This window comes from Triticum urartu, chromosome 2, assembly GCF_003073215.2.
Source record: "Triticum urartu cultivar G1812 chromosome 2, Tu2.1, whole genome shotgun sequence".
Classification (NCBI taxonomy): Eukaryota; Viridiplantae; Streptophyta; class Magnoliopsida; order Poales; family Poaceae; genus Triticum; species Triticum urartu.
This window is the reverse complement of record NC_053023.1, coordinates 750,338,532-750,363,587: the sequence shown is the minus strand read 5'-3', so window position 1 is coordinate 750,363,587 and position 25,056 is coordinate 750,338,532. Positions and strand designations below refer to the sequence as shown.

The 25,056-nt window shown below is 42.4% G+C and overlaps 1 protein-coding gene across 1 annotated transcript; it reads right to left on the bottom strand.

Moving 5' to 3' along the window:
• Nucleotides 1-3,444: 3,444 nt before the first annotated feature.
• On the bottom strand, nt 3,445-5,212 carry LOC125534642 (tyrosine decarboxylase 1-like). The gene has a single exon (XM_048697811.1). The coding sequence runs from the start codon at nt 5,176-5,178 to the stop codon at nt 3,682-3,684; it is 1,497 nt and encodes a 498-aa protein (XP_048553768.1). The 5' UTR covers nt 5,179-5,212; the 3' UTR covers nt 3,445-3,681.
• Between the last annotated feature and the right edge of the window lie 19,844 nt (nt 5,213-25,056).

The following is a 25,056-nucleotide window of genomic DNA, read 5'->3' as shown; positions in this document are numbered from 1 at the left end:
ACTGAATTTCAAGCAGAAGCAGTACTGAAAATCAATCTTGAAAATCTTTCTTGGGTTGGTTGGTGCATGTGTTCTTCCTGTCACCTCGTAGGTTGCATCTGGAGCATCGAGGCGACTTTCTCGGTGCCTTTGGAAGATCACGTCGTTGCGGACAAGTGGTGCTCTTGTGACTTTGACGGCTTGACCCATGCATATGGAACAAAACCTAGTCCTTTAATATGGCTGCTCGTGCGGTGCCTTCTCGCGGCTTGTGCTAGGCAGCTGGTCTCTTCTTTAAAGGCGCTGCAAAACTATCAGAACCTTCTGATGCACTATGCGCTTGCTTTGCTGGACCAAAATGTTGTTTATTCCCTGTCTCTGAAGCTGCAGAATCAGCTGCCATTTCTCCCCATACCATCGCGTATAGCAGCAACAGGCTCCAGTAATGTTTTCACATTTCTCAGTTGCTCCATAGCAAGACTATATGCATCGACAACCAAATAAGTTATCTGTCCTCCTAATTCCCTTAGGATAAAACTTGATGAATGTTTATTTGTTTTGCCATATTTTATAATTGTCGGTTTAATGTGTGCATTATCAATGTTCGAATATATAATATGCCTAGGACAGATAACTCCCTCCGTCTAGGTGTGTAAGTCACCTTACGAAAACCAAAAAATCCCAAAACATTTAGGCACGGTACATTAACTTCCTCCTCGTTTCTTGTTTTGTGATATATCAACCAATAAGAGGTGTGGGCCGTGCATGCTTTCAATGACTTGAGACTACCAAACATGACATGCAGTGGTTAGTTCATTGCATGCAATGCTATTAATTAGCAAAAAGACATTAAGTTTTCTTGTTTTCCTCTCCACCTTGGTTGTGGTGCACAACGTAAAATGACTTACACACCTAGACGGATGGAGTGTTCCTTTAGTTAATACGCAATGGTATTTCGGTGGAGTCGCACTTGTACGTGTTATATTTCGCCGGCACCCATGTCGTCTTTGACTCCATGGTTTCATTGTAACATTAGAATTCTACCGTCGGTGATGGTATATACGTACATAAGTTATCTGTCCTCCTAATTCCCTTAGGATAAAACTTGATGAATGTTTATTTGTTTTGCCATATTTTATAATTGTCGGTTTAATGTGTGCATTATCAATGTTCGAATATATAATATGCCTATTTTTTGTCGGTTGTTGATTTGTGTGGTTGATTATATTTTTTAATTGACTCTTTTCATTATAAAACGGAATTTTGCCGTTTTGCATTTATATTTTATGTGGTCTATGTATTTTATTTTATGTTGGTTAAAATTCATGTCAATAGCTGGATTTTATCGGAATTCGGTTTGCTCTACTCGAATGCAGCTGTTTCTCCTGTATTCTTGGATTCCTTGACTTAGGCAGATCTGATACCACAACTAAGGTTCCAAGTGAGGGGTTTGCCCTCCAGTTGGAGTCGACGTTGTACTTGTGGCGCAACTCAGAGTGTGTCCAGACGTTGTACTTGTGGCGCAGCTCAGAGCACGTCCAGAAGTTGTACTTGTGGCGCAACTCAGGGTACGCCTTTCTCTGTCTGAGTGGGAGGATTGCTCTTCACTCGGAGCGTTTTTTAAAACATTTATGGCGAGTACGGGATCCTCCTGACCACCCCGGTTGCTCTCCTCACTCGGAGTGTTTTTTAAACTTAGGCGAGTACGGGATCGCAGCTAAGCCCCCGAGTGAGAGGGTGCTCTTTCACTCGGAGTGTTTTTGAAACTTAGGCGAATACGGGATGGCTGCCAAGTCCCCGAGTGAGAGGATTGCTCTTCACTCGGAGTGTTTTTTAAACTTAGGCGAGTACGGGATCGCAGCTAAGCCCCTGAGTGAGAGGATCGCTCTTCACTCGGAGTGTTTTTTAAACTTAGGCGAGTACGGGATCGCAGCTAAGCCCCTGAGTGAGAGGATCGCCCTTCACTCGGAGTGTTTTTGAAACTTAGGCGAATACGGGATGGCTGCCAAGTCCCCGAGTGAGAGGATTGCTCTTCACTCGGAGTGTTTTTTAAACTTAGGCAAGTACGGGATCGGAAAGGACAGCATATAGTCCCGCATGGGAGGCCGCCCCATCCAGTCAAGGGTGCACTTCCGACTCAAGGCCATCCAATATGAAACTTGAAAGTCAAGGATTCCGCTGCTCGACACAGTCCGTCGTCCCTCAACCGTCGATAGTAGCTCCTTCATCCTCCTCTGTACCCACCCTTCCCACAACCCCTTCTGCTAGAGAACAATGGCAGAGCAACATGCAAATCGTCGTGCCGCCAGATTGATGTGTGTTGATGTATAGATGTATTGCCTAGTCTCTTCCATCAGATCGGTCTTTTGGCTGGATTGGCTAGAACATGCACTTCTACATGGTATCAGTGGCAAGAGGTCTTGAGTTCAAGACCTGGCTGGCGCAATTAAATTGCTGCCCACTTTCGGTCCACGTTTAGGTCCGAGGGAGCCACACGTGAGAGGGATTGTTGACGTTTAGATGTACTGCCTAGTCTCTTCCATCAAATATGTGGAGGCAAATTTAAAGGCTACAACAAGAGGTTCAGAAGTTGGAGGGGAAGGGGATTACAGAGTAGAGTATGTAGATTGGATCGTAATTTTGCTTCAGACATGTTGCATCATCGTTGGAGCTTGAGGAGGGTATGGAGATGAGATACGTGAGAGTTTAGATGTGGCGGTGGGGGGATTACCTGTTGGAGGATGATTGTAAGGATGGCCTAGGTAATACATATCCAACGGTTAAACGCTGTTAACACGTAGATCTTAGGGTGAATTAGCTTTTTTTTAGGAAATCAGGTGGGACGGTAGGTCTGGACTCCTGACGCATCAGACGGCTATAGATAGTTAATTAGGCGATCGGATGGACAATAGGATTAGTTTCCTTGGATTAACGTGGAGGCTCCATTAGTGCTTCTAATTAGTAAATATAAGATGATGCCAAGAAATTCATTTAATGGCTTAAAATAGCAAACGAAACACAAAAATGCTGAATTTTGACCGTGAATATCCAATGGCATATGTTGAGTGTAGAAATGTTTTGAAGGTCAAACGATGAATCATGACACTATGCCAAGTTTCATGTTTTTGGGACTTTGTTTGTCTTCTTTATAGATAAAACAAATGAATCAAAAGAAAAAGAAGAAGATTTAAAAGGAAGAATAAAAGTTTTCCCAAAAAACACTTGGCTAAGACCGCCTTTTGCCTAGTGCTTTTATTTGTCGAGTGTAAACATTAGGCAAGCAACCGATTTGGCTAGTACAGTTTTTTTTGCCGAGTGTTTTTTTTCCTCAGCAGATATCATGTTTGCTGATTGCCCAATGAAATACACTCGGCACTAGGAAAAATCGATGACACCAGTTGCAACAAGATCATACAAAATAATTTATTTTCTTGAATACACGGTTACATTTCTTCAGACCCCCTATATGCTCAAGCCAAACTGACAAAGCGATCGATGCCTGCTATTTAAAGCTTATTTTTACTAGATACACTGCATGCAGTTACAATATCCTTTATTTTATGTGGTTATTTTAATCACTAAGTATATGATTGATTGTGCAACAACGCAGAGGCACGGGATATCATGTGTAGTACTCCCTCTGTAAACTAGTGATCTAAACGCTTTTATATTAGTTTACAGAGAGAGGGAGAGAGTACTACACTAGTCACGGTCCTGTCCTATTTCGGTGGCTTTCTCCTGAACCAGCTCAAACGTGTCACGGATGTGTCGCATCTCCGTCATGGTAGCACCTATTGCCAGACGGATAACGCACTTGTTGTCCACGATAGTGTGTATCATGAAGGCTTTCCCACTCGCGTTCACCGCATTGAGAAACTTACGGTTCAAGGCGTCCACTGTGTGGTCACCCTCATACCTTGGGCGGAAGCGGAAGCACACAAGGGAGAATCTCCTCGGCACAATGACCTCGAATCGATCGTCTGCCTTCAACGCCAATTCAAACCACTTGGCCATCTCGACATGCCTCCTGATGTTCGCTCGTAAGCCCACAGCGCCGTATCTGCGTAGCACCACCCACAACTTTATGGCTCGGAACCTGCGTGTCAATGCAATCTGCCAGTCCTTGTAATCGATCATATCCGTCTTCGCCACACTTCCATGGCTGATATCATTGAGGTACTCTGGAGTGATAGAGAGTGCGGAGGTAAGCACGGCTGGGCTGGTAACCCACAGGCAGCAACAGTCCATGTTGGTGAGGAACCACTTATGCGGGTTCATGCTCACGGAGTCCGCGAGCCCGACACCCTGGATGCAATCCTGGAACTCGGGGCAGATCAACGCGCTACCGGCGTATGCAGCATCAACATGTAGCCACATTCCGTAGTGTTGTGCCAACTCACCAAGCTCACCCACCGGATCAACCGCTCCGACACCGGTCGTCCCAACTGTTGCACACAGGTACAGTGGCACAAGCCCCCTGGCTATGTCAGCCTCGACCGCGTTGCGGACACCGTCCAACGTTAGGCCGTAGCTGGATGCCGCCGACGTCTGGATGACTCGGAAGTTTGATGGTGGAATTCCGACCAGCTTCGCACCCTTTTGGAAGGTGCTATGGCTCTGATCTGAGGCGTAGACCACCATTTTGAGGATGCCTTCATGGGTGAGCCTGTTCAACGCTCGATCGCGTGCGGCGACAAGCGTGCAGATCACGGCTTCGCAGGTGCTTCCGTGCAGCACCCCACCACCGCCGCCGGAGAAGAGGAAACTGTCTGGAAGGCCCATCAGCTTGCCTATCCAGTCCATCATGACGCCTTCAAGTTCGGTCGCGAGCGGTGAGGCAACCCATGTGAACGGTGCAACGTTGAGACCGGCACAGAGGACCTCGCCGACGAACCCCGCCGTGCTCGCGTTGAATGGGTAGTAGGCAAAGAAGTTGGGGCTCTGGAAGTGTGTCAGTCCTGGCACGATGTATTGTTGTACGTCCGCCAGTATTCCATCCATGGGCTCACCGTTTTCCGGTGGCTCATCGGATAGAAGCCTGCGAAGGCTACCTGGCTCGGCTTCTGACCGGACCGGATACTTCTCGATATCGCGGTAGTAGCGCGCGATGAAGTCAACCGCAGCGCGCGACTCCACGGCGAATTCCTCGGGGTCGAGCGGCGATAGCACATCAACTAGTGGTGGGGTACCCATCGCCATGCTTACTCGAGTAGGGACGTACGTAGTGACTAGTATAGTGTGCTAATCAAGGTACCACGTACGTATATATGGAAACAAGGGTTCACAAATCGGATCGACTACTTGTGAATTGTGATTGGGCTTGGCATTTCAGTGTGTGGATCCTGCGTATTTATAGCCGCAATTGCTATTTATACTACACATACACATGCAAGCTTACAATCAGATCGGACAAACAAAACTGAACAATCAAAAGAAAAAACCTGCACCAGTTCTCTTTATTGCGGGCTACCCAGAAACTGATTTTGTACTCCCATCTTCTTACCCACCAACCAAGAGTTATTTTATGACAAAGCCCATAATTAAGGATTAGTGTATGTAATTCTTTTTCTTCACAAACCAAGCAGAAGCGCACTACCTTTTTCACAAAAACGAAAAGAGCGCTGCCCGAATCGATGACTATGCTGAGTGCACTCGCAAAGAAAATGCCACGTGGCCCTGCCCACCGCAGTTGACGGCACAGTGACGATGTGGCCGGAGTTTCCGAGTGTCATCTGACAGGCACTTGGCAAACATATTTATTTTCGTTTTCTAAAATGTGGAGACTGTTCGCCACGTACTCAATATTTAACACTCGGCAAAAAAAAAAACTCCTTATTTAAGGCATCAATGAAAATTTACTCATTGTAAAATACAACACGAAAATCAGTTTGGTTTCATACCTGGGAGGTCGAACATGAAACTCCAAAATAAAACTCAATGTGGCCGGATGGATGAAGTGGAGCTAAGCTTCTGCCATTCACTGTGACAAGAGAGTGTCACAAAAGCTAAAAGGCAAGTTCTGCAGCACGGTTGTTTGACCCGCAATGATGTATGACGCTGAGTGTTGGCCGACTAAAATGCGACATGTTCTACAGTTAGGTGTGGCAGAGATGCGAATGTTGAGATGGATGTGTGGCCACATGAGGAAGGATCAATTCCGGAATGATGATATACGAGATAGAGTTAGGATAGCACCAATTGAAGAGAAGCTTATCCAACATCATCTGAGATGGTTTGGGCATATTCAGCGCAGGCATCCAGAAGCGCCAGTGTATAGCGGACAGCTAAAGCGTGGGATAATTTCAAGAGAGATCGGGGTAGACCGAATTTGACATGGAAGGAGTCCGTAAAGAGAGATCCGAAGGATTAGAGTACCAGAAAAGAACTACCTATGGACAGGGGTGCATGGAAGCTTGCTATCCATGTGTCAGAACCATGAGTTGGTCGCGAGATCTTATGGATTTCATCTCTCGCCTACCCCAACTTGTTTTGGACTAAAGGCTTTATTGCTGTCAATAAAACACATTACATGTAAAAAACACTTTTTAAGTTCCATCTCCCATGTTTAAGACATTAAAGTGCATTTGTGATCCTTCAATGTATAATGACCAGGTTTGAAGTGCAAGTACATGAAATATTCATCAAAAATGGGTTGAAAAATCCTATCTGTGGTCCTTAGTCTATGTTTAGGTAAGAAAAAAGAACGAGTTACAAACATCAGCAGGGCCATGACTCTCCCGCAAACATGGAAACAAAGCTAGAAAATGATGAAACTTGCAATGGTGTCATGATAGGGCCCCTAGAGACAATGGTAAAAATATTACAACGCTTCACAAATGCTCTCACATAGACTGCTTTTAGAAACTAAACCATCTCCAATATAAGAACTTGGTTACAAGATGGAATGGCTCAGGTTTGCATTCAAAGTGTTGCGTCACTTCGTTTGCTAACCTTGAGACTTTTTCTGCACTCTGCACACAACATTACATGTCACATGTCAAAAGTTGATACTTTTTTGGGTTTGTTTTTCTATATTGAAGCCATTAAATGCACTTATAGGCATTTAATTAGTATAGCTCATATTTGAACGGCATGTAGATAAAATAGTGGGTAAAAATGGGTTGACCAATCCTACCTATGGTATTTAGTCTATTTTTATGCCTTATCCAAAAAGATAGTGAATTCCAACACCGGGTCGCAAAGACTTCCACCAACATGGAGTTTTCAATTCTCAAAAAATGCAAACGAATATAGAAAAATATGAAACATCATGATATATCCTCTTGAGGCTGTAGTAAAATTTCGGAAATGCTTCTCAAAAGTTGTAACATAAACTTCTTAGAAAGCAGACCATCTCTGTGGAAGTTTCTCATGTCTATATTCAAGGTGGAGGTTTCTCATGTCTATATTCAAGCTGTCACGTCGCTTTGTTTCTTGGCCTGTTTTGCACTCACCATTACATGGTACATAATTTTTTTGCCATTTTCTGAGTCTATGACACAACTTTTGCTTGGAATCTAAGATAACTTGCAGACACTTTACGATAAACCTCTACAAGACGCAAGTAACCACTCCATCAGCTCTTTGTGTGATTGATATTCCTACTCAAAAGCAACTACATCAAGTCCTCTGCATTTGCAGAACATCACAGTTGACACTCGGCAAACATCCCTGATCAAGTAGAGGCAAGGCAATATCCACAAGATGTCACTTTTTTGAAGGGAACAAGGCCATCCCACGGAGTATAGAAAACTCTACTACTCTAGCAATACAGTCGGTTAGGCGCCTCTGAACGCCAACACGTTGCTTAATGTCACCAAAAGCCAACCTAGCAAGCTCAGGTTTCATTTCTTCCATTCCAAATCCTACATTCTTAAGAAGTTGATCCCAATTCTCTCAACATGCAACGAGTCCTCCTCAATGTCCCACTAAGCAATGCATTTAGGTCTTCTCTCCCAATAAGCCATGCAAAATCTGCCACATAAGCGAGTCATGTATTTAACTTATAAATTACAATTACTTTGGTGTTAGTCTATGCATGTAACACTGCCACATCATATATTCATGTTAGTCATCCTTCAAATTTTTATTTGAAATGACATTTTTAACTACAATTCAAAAGTTTTCTTCTAGTTTTAGACACTTTCTTTTCTTGATTTTCAAGCTTATAGATTCTTTTCAATAGATTTTATTATTTTGTCGACTATTTACGAAAATTTTAACAAAGTTACCGCAGCAACGCGTGGGGAGAGCGTCATCCTCACTACTCTATTTCAGTGTTAAATATTAAATCCAAGCCATCTTCTGCAGAAAAATATTTCTTATTTTCTTACTCTTTTTCTCCTTACTGTGTGCCCCTCTCTTTGAAATTCTTTATTACACTACCATCCTGCAGCAACGTGCGGGGTATTGTCTAGGGCTATAAAGGGTGTGAAGCCAGCTTCCAATGCCTTGATTTCTTGGTACATTTGGTGTAACACCCCTCGTGTAAACTGAAGGTTCGGAGGAAGAGATAGGAATGTGCTAGCTAGCCTCCGCTAAACTAAGCGTGAGTGTAGAATAGCTTATTCTACACCCCAGTAACGGTACATACAAAATGTAGTAACATAGTATATAAAATATAGTAATTTTTCTGAAAATATAGTAAATTACAAACTTGGATAGTAAATAAAATATTTTCAGAATTACTATAATTTGTACATTCTTTTACTAGATTTTGTATATATCGTTATTAGGGGTGTAGAATAAGCTATTCTACACTCACGCTTAGTTTAGCTTATTCTACACCCCAGTAACGGTACATATGAAATGTAGTAACGCAATATATAAAATACGTTATTTTTTCTAAAAATGTATTAAATTACAAACCTGAATAGCAAAAAAAAATATTTTCAAAATTACTATATTTTGTAGATTGTTTTACTAGATTTTGTATATAGCGTTACTAGGGGTGTAGAATAAGCTATTCTACACTCACGCTTAGAATAGCGTTACCCTATATATATACTCATTGTTCCTCTCCTTCCAAATGCTCCATGCAGCCAGCAAGAAAATATCCATGAACAGCGGCTGACTCCACTGATTTCTACCAGCATGCAACAAAGACACCCTATTGCCCACATTCGGCCAAAGCAAACCCACCCTGGCCCAACATCGCTGGCTAAACGGGCAGGAGAAAAGGAGATGTTCAACTGTTTCCTCCGGTGGGTTTTGGCACAGCATGCATGCATAATTATTGTCCGCAACAGTGTAGTGTCTCCGTTTCAACATGTTCCTTGTGTTTAGACGGTCTACCAGCAACAGCCAGCCAAACAGTTTGAATTTGATGGGGCTCTTGGCTTTCCAAAGCCACCGAAAGGCATCATCGGCTACCGTTTCCCTGAAGCAGTGGTTGTAGTATTTGCTCGCCGAGAACTTTCCTCCAAGGGTACAAACCCAAGAATCAGCGGAAACCCTCTCTGGTACAACCTGCCTAGATCGGTGCTGAATTTCTCTGACCTCTTCTCTTGCCTGGGTAGACAGAGGTAGATGGAAAAGCATAGCGGGGTCAGTAGCCGTCAGAACAGTTCCCACCGACTCATCCTCGTTTGTGCAGAAGGAAAAGGCACGGGGGAAGCCCTCGGAGAGTGGATCATTATGATCATGTTCAATCCAGACATCCTTCCAAAACAAAGCTGAAGATCCGTCCCCAATCTCAACCTGAGTGATGCCACGAAACACGTTACTGAGCTGCATGACATCACGCCACCAAAAGGAGCCGATCGGATCTACTGCATGTGGCACACGACCCACATAGTAAGTGTCCCAAATTAGAGTCACCCACGGGACATCGTGACGATTGTAGAACTTGAAAAGGTGTTTGAGGAGGAGTGCGACATTTTGCGTTTTGATGTCAATCACCCTAACACCACCATTGCGCTTTGGTCTACAGACCAACTCGCAAGCAGCCAAAGAATTATTTTTAACTCCCGTCTCTATGTTTTTGGCCCACAAACAATATCTACGCAGCTTGTCGATGTGTTCAATCACCTTTGGGTGCAACTTAAGTGTACACATGGCATAGATCAACATCGAAGTAATGCTAGAGTTTACCAGAGTGAGCTTGGCACCAACTGAAAGCAGGGAGAGGGCCATGGACAACTTTCTCTCGACTGCACAAACCATTGGCATGAGCTCAAGCAGGGTTGGTTTCATCGTTCCCAAGGGGAGACCCAGGTATGTGAATGGTAGGGATCCGACGGTATAGCCAAAAGTTTGCGCTAGGGTAGAAGCTTGTTGCAAGCCAAGATTGATGGGAATCAGCGTGGATTTGTGGAAGTTGGTCTTCAGACCAACAGAGTCAGCATGACCAACTAGGATGGATTTCATGCGGGCGGCTTGATCGGGACAGGCTGGCATGACCAATATCGTATCATCCGCATATTGGATGACCGGGTAATCACCTCTTCGGTTGCATGGGAACGGTAACTCGATCAAGCCCCGAATGAAAGCGTCATTGATCGCTGCCTGAAGGAGATCAGCTACCAGAACAAATATGAGGGGCGACAGGGGGTCCCCTTGCCTCACACCACACTTGCATGGGAATTTCCTACCTGGGACCCCGTTCAACAACACTGAGGAAACACCAGAGGAGAAAATGGATTTCATCCAACCCAGCCATCTTTCATCAAACCCCATATGCTTCATGATCTGCAACATCGACTCATGCTCGATCGTATCAAAAGCTTTGGCAAAGTCCAGTTTAAGCAACATAATCTCTCTTGAAGATGTTTGGCACTGATGAATGTATTCAAAATACCATGCAAGGCAGTCCTGAATGGTTCTGCCTTTGAGGAACCCATATTGATTTCTGTGAATGATTTTAAGGATAACTTTCTGCAGGCGATTGGCCAGGATCTTCGTGTTATTTTTAAGAAGCAGTTGAGCAGAGTGATCGGTCTGTAATCGTTGGCAGTCTCCGGGGAGGAGGTTTTTGAGATTAGAGTGATGTATCCCTGACTAATGCTAGAGATATCAAGGTTGCTGTCATGGAAATCATGGCACATCTTATAGATGTCCTTCTTGATAATGTGCCAGCAAGATTTGAGAAAACATCCATTAAAACCATCGGATCCAGGGGCTCTGTCGGCTGGCATTTCCGTTACAACAGCATCAATCTCGTCAGTGGAAAAGGGCAGCGATAACACCTCCAGGCCCTCAACCATTTTGATGATCGGTTGCAGGTCAAAACGCATGTGTGTGGTCTTAGAAAAACCCAGACTTTCTTTGTACGTGTTGAACAACACCCCTTATTTCCCAACATGATTAGTGATCTCCACATCACCCTCTCGCAGACTAGCAATGGAGTTATGCCTAAACCTCTCCGTCGCCAAAGATTGAAAAAGTTTGGTGTTTTCATCAGCAAACCTAAAGTATCTGATTGTGCATCTCTTTCTCCAGTATTCATTTTGATATTTCAGGAGACAGTTTAGGTGTTCTTTCAAGATTCGCCTGAAGTTTGCTTCCTGCACAAACAAGTTTCTCTTGTCCTCCAGGGCATCCAGGTTGGTCAGGGCTTCATTGCTGTTCTGGATCATAACTTTCAGATTGGAGACGCCTCTGCTCCAATGTTTGAGGTCATACCTAAGAGACTTTAGTTTTTTGCACACCATCGCCGCTGAGTTGGGGGCATAACAAGGTTTTTCCCATGATCGTGCAACAACTTCAGAGAAACCAGTGCAGTTAACCCATAAGTTTTCAAAACGGAACAACTTTGATTTTGGGATTTTGGATTCAATTGAGAGTACACATGGGATATGATCAAACACCGGTTTCCCCAATGGTAGAACCATTGTGTTTGGGAAGGAGGTGGTCCAATTCGAAGAAGAAAAAAACAAATCAAGTTGTTCCAAAAGTGGATCATCTGGCATATTACTCCAAGTGAAAGCCCTTCCTTTGACCGGAATTTCCATCAATGATTGCGCTCGAATTATCTCATTGAAAAGCAACATGTCATTTGCGTCACCCCTGGTCTGTTCCTGTTATCCGTGGAACGTATGAAATTAAAATCTCCCAAAATTAGCTAGTTTTCATTAACTGGAATATGAAGATCAAACAGCCAGGAAGTAAAATCTACTCATCTCTTACCAGTACATGGTCCATAGACATTCACCAGATTCCAGGAATCATTAGACTGTGTGGACACAAAAGACACTCCCACCGCAAACGATTCCACATGCCATGGTGTTCCCACAAAAACTGAACTATTCCAGACAGTGAGAATACCACCCGAGGCCCCAATCGAAGGTGAAAACACAAATTTATCAAAGCGCTTGGGGCAGAAAGATTTGATAAACGCTAAATCAAAAGATTCCCATTTAGTTTCTTGGATACACAACACCAAACATCCACTAACATCGATCGCATTCCTAATGGCCAAAAGTTTACTTTCAGAGTTAATTCCTCCAATATTCCACGACAGAACATTCCAAGATTTATTCATGAGCATAAAGAAAAATCAGACAGCATCATCAGAGGCAGTCTGCTGGGCAGCCAGCAGCTTATCTTCAGAAAGATCATCTGGAGCAATTCCACATCGAATGCCCACCTGCTGTAGATCCTGAATGGGGGTAGGGGGTGGGCACTCTTTGGTTGAAGCCTGGACAGGCGCTGCGGCCATGGAGATTGCTTGGACAGATGGAGCGACTCTGGCCTTCACCCTAGATCGGGTCTGCTTGACATCGGTGATCTGGTGGACCTTGAAGCCGTCATACTTGTTCGAACGAGTGCTCCTCCGGACTACAGTGGTGTCAAGTGGAGCTTTGCCATGACGGGGTGCAGCTTCATTGAACAGGGAGGAAGACGCAATCAGATGAAGGGCATTATCAAGAGGTGGGGCAGTGGAGTCCACCTGTGGGGTATCATTATCCAGCACTGAAACCACATCCTGGGACTCCTGCAACTGTAATTGAACAGAATCATTCACAAAAACATCAACAGAAACCACAGTGTTACCATCGCCCATTTGCGGAGAAGCAATGCAGATTCCCAACTGAAACTGAGAACTAAAAATCCTGAAGAAGTGGTCAGGTTCAGGCTGTAAATTGAGCATCCAAGCTGTGCTGACTGCCTGCAGCTGTCTCTGAATAAACTTGAAGGGGTTTACCGGAAAGCATGTGTTCTGTGTCGGCGCCTCGGTGATGGCACGAGTATAGATACGTTTGAGCATAGAGCCCATCCACAGCAGCAGCTCACAGTCCACAACAATAGCAACATTGATGGACTCTCCCCCAGCTCTGACAAAAGCCGTCCTGGCAGCATGATTTCCTACAATGAAACTGTCAGCCAAACTTTCAACAGCAGCAATTTCATCTTCAGAGGACCAAACATCGGACGAGTTATCCATGACATTGTGTTCAGGGTCCACTCCATCCATGAGTGAAGGGCCATTATACTGGAAAAAGGACCTGAAACTAAAACCTGTGTACGGTGGAGGAATCACAGGCCAAGCTCTCCAACCATTCTCCTGAAGCTGTACTTGTGCAGGAAGTGCATTCCAAGCAGCATCATTCTGAGCTTGCTGAGCTTCCATCTCATCCAGGTGAGCCTGTTGCATGACTGTATAATACGAAAGCTCATAAGGGTGTGGCGAGGCATTGAGCAAGGGTGGTGGTTCCTCCGTGCCCAACAGTCCTGGAATAGTATTGCGGCCATTGAGCACATACACAGGAACAGACCAAGAGCAACCCAATCCCAGCAGCAAACCAACTCTGGTAACTAAAAGATTTGTACCAGTAGCTATGTGTTTAATCTCTCTCTTTCATGTTCTTGAGATGTCACGATCTTAATGTATCGCGGGCTTTGTTAATATAGTCGGATCATATGGCGTTTTCCCCTCTCTATCTTGTGATGCATTGAGTTTTTCCCTTTGAGATTTCATTGTTATCGGATTGAAAACTTTTATGGATTTGAGAACACTTGATATATGTCTTGCAATTGAATACTCATGGTGACAATGGGGTATCCTACTGATTCACTTGATATATGTTTTGGCACTCAACTCGTGGATTCCCGAGGTGACATTGGGGTAATTAATGGGTAGGTGCTGATGCACGTTCTTGTCTTTGTTTCTCCGGTAAAAACTTGGGGCACTCTTTGAAATTCTTTGTGTTAGATTGAGTATTACGAATATGAATTTGCATTGGTGTTATTTTAGTATGAACTCTAGGATTGATCGAATGGAAAGAATAGCTTTGTGTTATTTTAGTACGAACTCTTGAATAGATCGAATGGAAAAAATAGCTTTGAGGTGGTTTCGTACCCTACAAACAATTTATTCTTATGTTCCGCTAGATAGGAACTTTGGAGTGATTCTTCATCGCACTTTGAGGGGTGGTTATATGATCCAATTATATTAGCACTATTGGGAGATTGCGCTAGTGAAAATACGGACCCTAGGCCTCATTTTCAAGCATTGCAATACCGTTTTTATGCCCGTGTACTACTTTTCTGTTTTTATTTATTCAAATTGTAAAAATATATTTCTACCATCCATATTACAGTTTTATCACCATGTCTTCACCGAACTAGTGCACCTATACACTTTGCCATTGTACTGGGTGTGTTGGGGACAAAAGAGATTTCTTGTATCTAGTTGCAGGGTCGCTTGAGAGAGACCATCTTCATCATACACCTCTCACGGATGGATAAACCTTAGGTCATCCACTTGTGGGAAAATTTCTACTGTCCTACAAAACTCTGTGCTTGAAGGCCCAACATGTGTCTACAAAAATAAAATTGCGTAGTAGACATCAGCCATCATCTAATATTGTAGCATATAGTGCATCGTCTACACAATTGCAGAATTTCGGCAACCCTCTATTGCCGAAAGAATGTAAAAGTATTGTGGTGCATTCCCTTATAGAATGGGATGTGGCTACATTAAAAAGGGGTATAGCACGGAATAAAAAAATTAGTGCTATTTTCCTTGAAGAACATGATCAGGGGCTAGTTCCTGATTATAATGCAATAAAATCTAGAGTTTCACAAGAAGATGAATCTTTGTCAATTCATAAAACTAACGAGTAAAAATATATATCCCTTCTAGTACAGATGTTACAGTGTAACAATAGCTCGCTCATTTCTGAAAAACAGCGACGCAAGTTTGTCGGCCCAATAAAACCAATGGTTGCTTCAAATTCACTTACAAACTTACGAACTTCCCAAAAACTCATATGTGATAAAAGGAGCAAATTGATTATATGACAAACTTTTCCTGGGACTTTGATCTGGTGACACACCTTTCTTTTTGTTTGATTAGATGACGCATCTTTGACAGATAGTGCATTAAAAAATGTTTCTCTATCATCACACAGTTATCAAGACCAATAACGTTCTACACACAGTCTCCTTATTTTTTACATGCACTTAACTCATTGGAGATTGGATAATTAAAGAGGAGAGAGATGGTGGCTTGCAACTTTTCAATACTACATTTTTTTACTCCACTCCATAATTTGTTCTAAAATTTCTATATGCACACTTTTCACCGGATGGAGGGAGTGAGTGTGTAATTAGATCATCATTGCATATCATATTTTATTGCATTTTGGTTTGATCCTAGCAATTCTACGCAACTCAAGGACCCGCGGAGAGAGTTGGGGATTTTATTATTTTCATATTTGAGTTTTCTCAAATTTTCAAAAGAGGATCGTTTGATTTTAATTATTTTCTCTTCGTATGTTTTTTTTATAAAAATAAAAAGAGAGAGAGGATAAAATGACTTCCTCAAAATAAAAAATATCTAAGATTTAATATTAAAACCAAATAAGATTTTTATTAGGAGTTTTATCGCTATTTTATTTGAATTAGAAAAAAATATGCGTTTTCCAAAATTGCATTAGGGGCCCAAATAAATGTTCACCTTGTTCGGCCTATTTTTACAGGACGGGGAAAATATATTTCGGGATTTCTGGAGTCCGTTTAGTAGTTCTTTTCTTTCCTTTTCTGCATGTCGGACTGTTTAAAAAAATTGAAACCGACTTCGGGCAGTACCCGGCCAGGACACCTCGGGCCGGCCTTTTTAAGCCGCGATCCCGGCGCCCCGACGGCCCAGCCGCCCCGCGGCCCGAACCCTAACCCTGAGCCGCGCCCGCAGCCGCTGCCGGTTGCCGCCGCCGACGCCGCTGTCACCTGCCGACGCCGCCGCCACCTGTCGCCACCGCCGCCACCTGCCGACACCGTCGTCGTCCCGCGCCTCCGTCGCCCCGCCGCCCGACGTCGCCGTCGCCTCGCCCCACCGCACGACGTCGCCGTCCGCCGCCACCACCCCGCCGGACCGCCGGAGGTAGCCCCCCCCGCCGCCGCGGTTTTCGAGAGAAAACCGTCGTTTTTTCTTGGAACCCCAGTTTATTTTTTTATATAGATCGGTTCATCTGTTTTCTCGGTTTAGTTTATTTAGCGGACGTTCATCCGTATGTTCGTTTTAACGAACAGTTTTCACCATTTAGTCGCAGACAGCAAACGTTCGTTCGTTAGCCTGTTCGTCAGTTTTCTTTTTCTCGGATTTTCCGCGATTATTTTCGATCGCGATTTCTGATCCGATTTACGTTCTAGTATAACTTTTCGCTCGTATATCGGAATCAGGCGATTCAAGCACCTAGAGTTTCGTCTCAAAACACTCTTTCTGTTTAACCAACTTAAACAAGATTTTGCTACTGTAAAATTTGACTTTAGTCCAGATTAGTAAACGCAGCTTGTTTCTTTCGCCGTTTGAGTTTTGTTGCTTCGTTTGATTTGATTCTTTTTGCAAGCCGGAGTTCTTAAGTTGCACTTTCTGGGTAGATCTCTTATTTGAGTTTTACCCATGCCCTTGCTTGATTACTTATTGTATGCTTGTTTGTTTGCGATAGAGTACCCGGAGTGCGAAGCGTGCTAATACGAGTCTCCAGGTTTCGCGGATCATCAGCAAGGCAAGTAACACTTTGATCGTACCTCTTACTACCCATTTTTATTGCATTAGATCAATCCTCAAACAGTTGCATGGTTAGGATCTGATTTAATTTGTGGGTTTGGGAAGTAGATGAGGTAGTACCTATTCACCTATTTATTATCAAACCTTGGGAGTTACTTCTATGTTGCTTATATTGCTATCCTATGCTCGTAGACGTGGATTGGGTTTGAGTGTATCCATGACAGATGTGAGATTGTTAATTAATGGTTGAACTTAAGGTGGCAATTTTAATACACATCTGGGTGGATTGAGGCACCTGGGGAATTCCAGTGATTGCCTGTATTTTTTGGAAATCCCGGGGTATCGTGTGATTCTCCTATGGACTGCCACCCAGGCTAAAAGGGATCATAAAATTATTCATGCTAGAAACTTCCGTGTGCAGCCACATGCCATTATGGGCTCTGGCATAGTTGTGTAAGTTGTGGGAAACCTTTCCATGACGGGCTAGCAAATGTAGGGGATTGTAGGTGTACCGGCCTATCAACCGGTTAAGGGGACCTCTTCGGAAAGACCGTGTCTCGGTCATCCGTTTCTCAAACATCATGTAGTGCGAGAAATCCAACGGAGGAGATCGAGTCTTGTGGGGAAAAGTGCACAAACCTCTTCAGAGTGTACAAACTAATCATGGTCAGCCGTGTCCCCGGTTATGAACATCTTGAGTATCTAGTTCTTGGATTATCATGTGGATCTTATCACTCTTAATTATAAAATTTGATTGGGATTAATGATTATTTTTAATTGGGATTGAGTTGGGTGAACCTTCTCAATGTTTAACAACCACCATGATAGTTAAATAAAATTTATTCCTTTGTTGTAGGGAAAAATTGGCTTTTCGCAAAACATATTAACCATACAGCCTCCACCAGCCATATATGCATGTAGTGATAGCATTACTCTGTTTATTACTCTTTTGTGTTACCTTGCCAGCATATTCCATGTCCCGACCCGTTTTCAGGCTGCAATGTATCATGTTGCAAACTTTTCAGACGACGAGTAAGGAGCCTTAGGTCGTGGTCTTTCACTCAGTGATGCCGTTGGAGTTGATGGACTCACTTTATCTTCCAAGCCTTCCGCTGTTATCGTATTAGATGGCCTTGAGCCATATTTATTGTATTAAGTTCTCTTCTGAGATTCTCAATGTAATAAGTGTGTGATTGCTACTCTGTTATAAATCCTTCAAGTACTATGTGTGTCAGCATTACCGATCCAGGGATGACACTTATGCACAGAGATCAGGCTGTTTGAGGTCTGGTCGCTACATAGTGACTCAGGCCAAGTAGCGATGCGGACGCGACATCACTTTAGGAGGCAAGGACAAGGGAGGAGCTGTCCCGACACCTACTTCATGAACCCCCCGTCGAAACTTAGATCCCTCCGGGGAGATGCATTGGTATGTGTGGGATTCGACACCTAGTCGTGTGCCTTTGGTAGCCTATCCTATATGGAAATGCCTCCTAGTGCTTCCACTGAGCCATATATTTGTTTGCTACTTGTCCAGATCACATGGATTGACCGGCATGTATCCTTGTTTACTCTTATGTCTGTCCCTATGGGGAAATGTCACGCGTTGTTCCTTGAAGTCCTTATAATTTTGCTCTGCGCCTTCATGGCCATAACCGAATAAGTGAAAATTTTGCAGGAACGCACATGCCATCAACTAATATTGTAGCATATAGTGCATATCTACACAATTGCGGAATTTCGACAACCCTCTATTGCCGAAAGAATCCAAAAGTATTGTGGTGCAATCCCTTATAGAATGGGAGGTGGCTACATTAAAAAGGGATATAGCCCGAATAAAAAAATTAGTGCTATTTTCCTTGAATAACATGATATGGGGTAGTTCCTAATTATAATGCAATAAAATCTAGAGTTTTACAAGAAGATGAATCTTTGCCAATTCATAAAACTAACGAGTAAAAATACGCATGCCCTCTAGTCCAGATATTACAGTGTAACAAAAACTCGTTCATTTCTGAAATACAGCGACGCAAGTTTGTCGGCCCAATAAAGTGAATGATTGCTTAAAATTCACTTGCAAACTTATGAACTTCCCAAAAAATTATATGCAATAAAAGAGCTATATTAAGATTAAAGCAATAGTTAGATTTATTGTATAGGGTTAGAGAATGCAATTAATCAAGTCTAGGTTTTGTGCAATCAAGATCTTATATATAGTAAATATCACTTTCGTTAACCAGTTGGCGCAAATTTTCAAGATACGAAACATCAAATATTATAGATGTCACTATAGTTGAGAACTTGTAAAGGTAATTAAGGATCTGCCAACATAAAACATAAACGTATTAAGAAAGTATTGTTTGATTATTATTACTTAGACTGAATCGTTGTTGGTTACCTTTCCTAGTTAATGTGCAGTTATTAAACTAACCATCTAACAACAAATACCATAATAAATGGGTAGTTATATATAGTAATCACCCAAGAATAAAATGACATTAGTTGGACGGCTATTTTTCTGGTTCTTATCGCCCATTAAATTGGCCAACAAAATTATTGACCAAACCCATTAAAGAAGTCAACAAAATTACTAAGCTGCTATTAAGATAACCATATGTCAACAAATAAAGTTAGAAAATAAAGAAGACACACATTGGTACTCCATTAAATAGTACGGTAGTTAGAGGTGAGATGTCAGAAATCATATTGTTCAAGTCCTTAGTCCTTTGTTTATTTGATGTAGGACATCGGAGGCAGCCTTTTCAAACTGAAGCATTACGCAAGTATAGAATCCAGTATTGTGGTAGGTACTCACTCTGTCCGGTGAAGAGTGAACATTTTGCTTTAAAATTTGTCCACAAAAGAGTGTATTTCTCTCTTCTCAACGAGCTTTAAAGTACAAAAAAAATGTTTCTCTATCATCACACAGTTATCAAGACCAGTAACGTTCTGCACATAGTCTCCTTAATTTTTACATGCACTTAACTCATTGGGGATTGGATAATTAAAGAGGAGAGAGATGGTGGCTTGCAACTTTTTAATACTACATTTTATTACTCCACTCCGTAATTTGTCCTAAAATTTCTATATGTACACTTTTCACCGGACGGAGGAGTGAGTGACTCAGGCCAAGTAGCCAGGCGGTCGCCACATCACTTTGCGAGGCAAGGTCAAGGGAGGAGATGTCCCGACACCTGCTTCATGACCCCCCCCCCCCCCCCCCCCCCCCCCCCCCCCCGTCAAAAACTTAGATCCTTCCGGGAGATGCATTGGTATGCGTCGTGGGATTCGACACCTAGTCGTGTGCCTTTGGTAGCCTATCCTACATGGAAATGCCTCCTAGTGCTTCCACTGAGCAATAATTGTTCTCTACTGCTCCAGATCACATGGATTGACCAACAGGTATCCTTCTTTAGTCCTGTGTGTGTCCCTATGGGGAAATGTCACGCGTTATTCCTTGAAGTCCTTATAATTTTGCTCTACGCCTTCATGCCATCATCTAATATTGTAGCATATAGTGCATCCTCTACACAATTGTAGAATTTCAGCAACCCTCTATTGCCAAAAGATCTAAAAGTATTGTGGAGCACTCTCTTACAGAATGGGAGGTGGCTAGATTAAAAAGGGATATAGCCCGGAATATAAAAATTAGTGCTATTGTCCTTGAAGAACATGATAAGGGGCTAGTTCCTGATTATAATGCAATAAAACCTAGAGTTTTACAACGAGATGAATCTTTTCCAATTCATGAAACTAACGAGTAAAAATATATATCCCCTCTAGTACAGATATTACAGTGTAACAATAGCTCGCTCATTTTTTAAATACAGCGACGCAAGTTTGTCGGCCCAATAAAACCAATGATTTCTTTAAATTCACTAACAAACTTATGAACTTCCCAAAAATTCATATACAATAAAAGAGCTATATTATGATTAAAGCAATAGTTTGATTTATTGTATAGGGTTAGAAAATGCAATTAATCAAGTCCAGTTTTTGTGCAACCAAGATCTTATATATAGTAAATATCACTTTCGTTAACTAGTTGGGGCGCAAATTTTCAAGATACGAAACATCGAATATTATAGATGTCACTATAGTTGAGAACTTGTAAAGGTAATTAAGCATCTGCCAACATAAAACATAAACATATTAAGAAAGTATTGTTTGATTATTATTAATTAGACTGAATCGTTGTTCGTTACCTTTCCTAGTTATTGTGTAGTTATTAAACTAACCATCGAACAACAAATAGCATAGTAAATGGGTAGTTATATATACTAATCACCCACGAATAAATTAACATTAATTGGACGGCTATTTTTCTGGTTACTTATCGCCCATTTAATTGGCCAACAAAATTATTGAGCAAAACCATTAAATAAGTCAATAAAATTACTGAAATGCTATTAAGATAACCATATGTCAACAAATAAAGTTAGGAAATAAAGAAGCCACACATTGGTACTCCATTAAGTATTACGGTAGTTAGAGGTGAGAAGTCAGAAATCGTATTGCTCAATTCTTTAGTCCTTTGTTTCTTTGATGTAGGACATCGCAGGCAGCGTTTTCAAACTGAAGCATTACGCAAGTATAGAATCTAGTATGTGGTAGGTACTCACTCCCTCTGGTGAAGAGTGTACATTTGGCTTTAATATTTGTCCATAAAAGAGCGTATTTCTCTCTTCACAATGCACTTTAAAGTACAAAAAAATTGTTTCTCTGTCATCACACGGTTATCAAGACCAATAATGTTCTACATTTGGTGTCCTTAATTTTTACATGCACTTAACTCATTGGGGATTGGATAATTAAAGAGGAGAGAGATGGTGGCTAGCAACTTTTCAAATACTACATTTTTTACTCCACTCAATAATATGTCCTAAAATTTCTATATGTACACTTTTCACCGGACGGAGTGAGTGAGTGACTCAGGCCAAGTAGCCAGGTGCACGCCACATCACTTTGCACTACTAAAGAAAACCTTATCCACAGAACTTTAGTAGTAGCGCGTGTTAAAAAAGCACGCTAGTGCTAAGTAGCAGTAGCACGTTAGCGTAAACAGCGCTACAGATACAATTGTAGCAGTAGCGCGCCTGAAGATAAAAGCGCTACTACCAAAATTCCCACTGCTAAGCCGATAGGCTACACATAGTAGTAGCGATCTACTGCGAACAACGCTACCACTACTTGCTTTGTAGCAGCGCGTTTACGCAGAAAGGTGCTATTGCTAAAGAAGATAAAATTAAATGGAAAGCAAGTAGAAAAGTAAATGAAAATGAAAGAAATAGAAAAAGGAGAAAGGAAAAAAATAATAAAATGTAATTAAAAATAAATGAAAAGGGGAAAAAGAGAAAGGAATAGAAGTAGCGCATATCCGGGAACGCATTGTAGCTAACTTAGCAGTAGCGCACTTCCTGGTACATGCTACTGCTACTTTTGACTTAACCGCGTGGTTTGTTCTCCCCCATGGCCACTTCCCCCAAATCCCAACTCCTCCGCTGTCACCGCCGCCGTCGCCCGTCGGCTGCCACGTGCTCTCCTGTCGCTCTCCGCACACCCTCGACGCCGCCCCCGACCCCGGATTCGACGCCGGCCCCAACCCTGACCTTGACGCCGCCCCCGACCCCGACCTCGATGCCGCCCTCCGCCGCACGCTCGAGCCCCGACCTTGACGCCGCCTGCCCCTCCCTCGCGCGCAGACACCTGAGGTGAGCACGCCTGCTCCTCCCCCTCCCCTACCACTGCCTAGGGTTCTTCAAATTTTAATTGCATCAAACTAGTTAGGGTTCATCTAAGGTTGGAAACGAATCAGATGTGGATCGGATAGTGCTCTTACCACTTTCATTTCATATTTACAAAACGAATACGAATGCGAATATAGATGTTATCGGATACGGATGCGTCTCGGATATTTTCTTGATTCGGAATGAATACGAATAATAGCGATATATTGCTTAAGTGTATTAGTCAATAGCTATGTGACATGAAGTATTCAACTTTGACATACAATAAGTCAATGATAAATAGGTTTATGAATAAACACTATTGTAATGCATAATAATTTCTAAGATTAATCATAAAACGAGTAAAATTTGACCACTTATTTGACTTTTAAGTTGGATAATTGGAATATCCGATCGAATATGAATATCGGATATTTCGGATTATCCGCTACCACTTTCCACCCCTAGGTTCATCAAATTAGATGGTAATTAGGGCAGTAGTTCCTAGGTACTAATTAGTTAGTAAGAACTAGGTACTAATTACGTACTAGTTTATTTTTATTTATAGTAAGTTTAATTTTAGTAAGAACTAGTTGAACATGTCATATTTTGTTGTTATTTTTTAGTTAAAGCAATTATTCCCGCATCGACGTCGACGATGCCTGTCCCGCATCTTTGTCGTCGACTCGGCGGAGGACACCTGCTTGACCAGATGGGCCATGTCCGGGACTAGGCTCCATCGGGTTGGTACTGGGAGGCGCTATCTACCAAGGGGCGCAGCTTGGTGAGGAGTCAGCCCGTCGTTGACCCGAACTTTCTTTGGTGGCGGTCGTGTGGGCCAGTGACGGTCCAGAGGCTTGAGGACCCCGTGGAGGTGGTACGTCACAGTGTCAGCAAGGAGGAAGCGCACGTCCGTCGCTAATTGGTTGCGTTGGAGCACAAGTTCTCCAATACCTGGCAGGTTCTCCAGGGATCTCACTGGAGCTATGATCTTGTGATGGTTCCTTCTCTTTGGGTGTCCACCACCCTCGCCGATACCCATCGTTCACTAGGGTTTTAGTTGTATTAGTGATGTTATATGTATGATACTATTTGGGATGTATTAGTGATAATATACGATGATGTACGAACGCAAGAGATGATTTACTTTTGCTTATTGAATGGATGCTAATTTGAATACTTATTTATTTTACGATTTGGTTTTGCTTATTGAATGTTCATGTCAATATGAGTCCTATAAGATATTTTGAAATTTATATCTTGTTTTGCTCAAATAGGACATGTGCTTGCCCAAGTGGCCAGTCATGTTTGCAAGTTACACCTCCGAGTAGGCTATGTTTTGCCGAAGTGTTGATTCATTTCCGTTCTGGCACATTTCAGGCGCTCGATATATCCTATTTTAGCAAAGGTCATGCCGGATTTTTTCGTGAATTTTGGCATGACTTGTGCTAGAATATGTAGAAAATATCGAGTGCCCTGGATTTGTGTGTTGAGTATCCTGGTATTTGCTTTCGATCAATTTTCAATCAATGTTTCAACTATGAACATAGGAAATGTCTGACCACGAAAAGGATTTCGGTATTTGCGAATACTGCAAAGACGAGCGCGGCCTGTGTGACAGAATCTTCCTAGATGATGATAGGCGCTTCAGCATCAAGCTGGACAAGAACTTTGAAGTGGATATAGTAAGTCACAACGATAAGTATTTTTTTGTAATTAAGCATGACATCTGCTCCATTTGCTTCAACTTATAATTTAAACTTTTTACTATTCTACTAGCATATCCCCTGCCATGCAAGAGTTTTTGTCTTGGATAAGATAAGTTTCAGTCCTAGGAAAACTACTATGGAGGTAAAGACAGTTTAGTTGAAGATCGAGCATGGTTATACTTTCCACGCAAAATTATACAACACAGACACCTACACCTATTTTGAATGCAAAACTTGGCAAGCACTATGCAAGACTTATGCATTTGAGCCTGATATGGTTATCACCTTTGATCTTCGTTCGGAAGATAATATTGAAGGTAATATCGACATCTGGGTCGATGTGCAGACACCTCCAGTTATACCATTATGTGAGTTTCTCAACCATATTTATGTCTTTGATATTGTTTATTCAAAAATAGTTGACAACTAATTTCTATTGACAGCTTATTTGCATTCAAGCAAACATGTCCAACGCTTGGTAGACATGACCATCCACTGTCCCAGGGCTGAACTAAACTACGAGGAGATAGGTCATTATGTTTCATGGCCTCAGGATATTCATACTATCAAGACAAATTATTCCCGGACTTAAAAATCTTAGTACTCAAAACGTGCGACCAATAGTATTCGTATTGAACTATGGTCACATCTATTTAGGAAAGATGGTAAAATTTTTACTATTTGTCCTCAG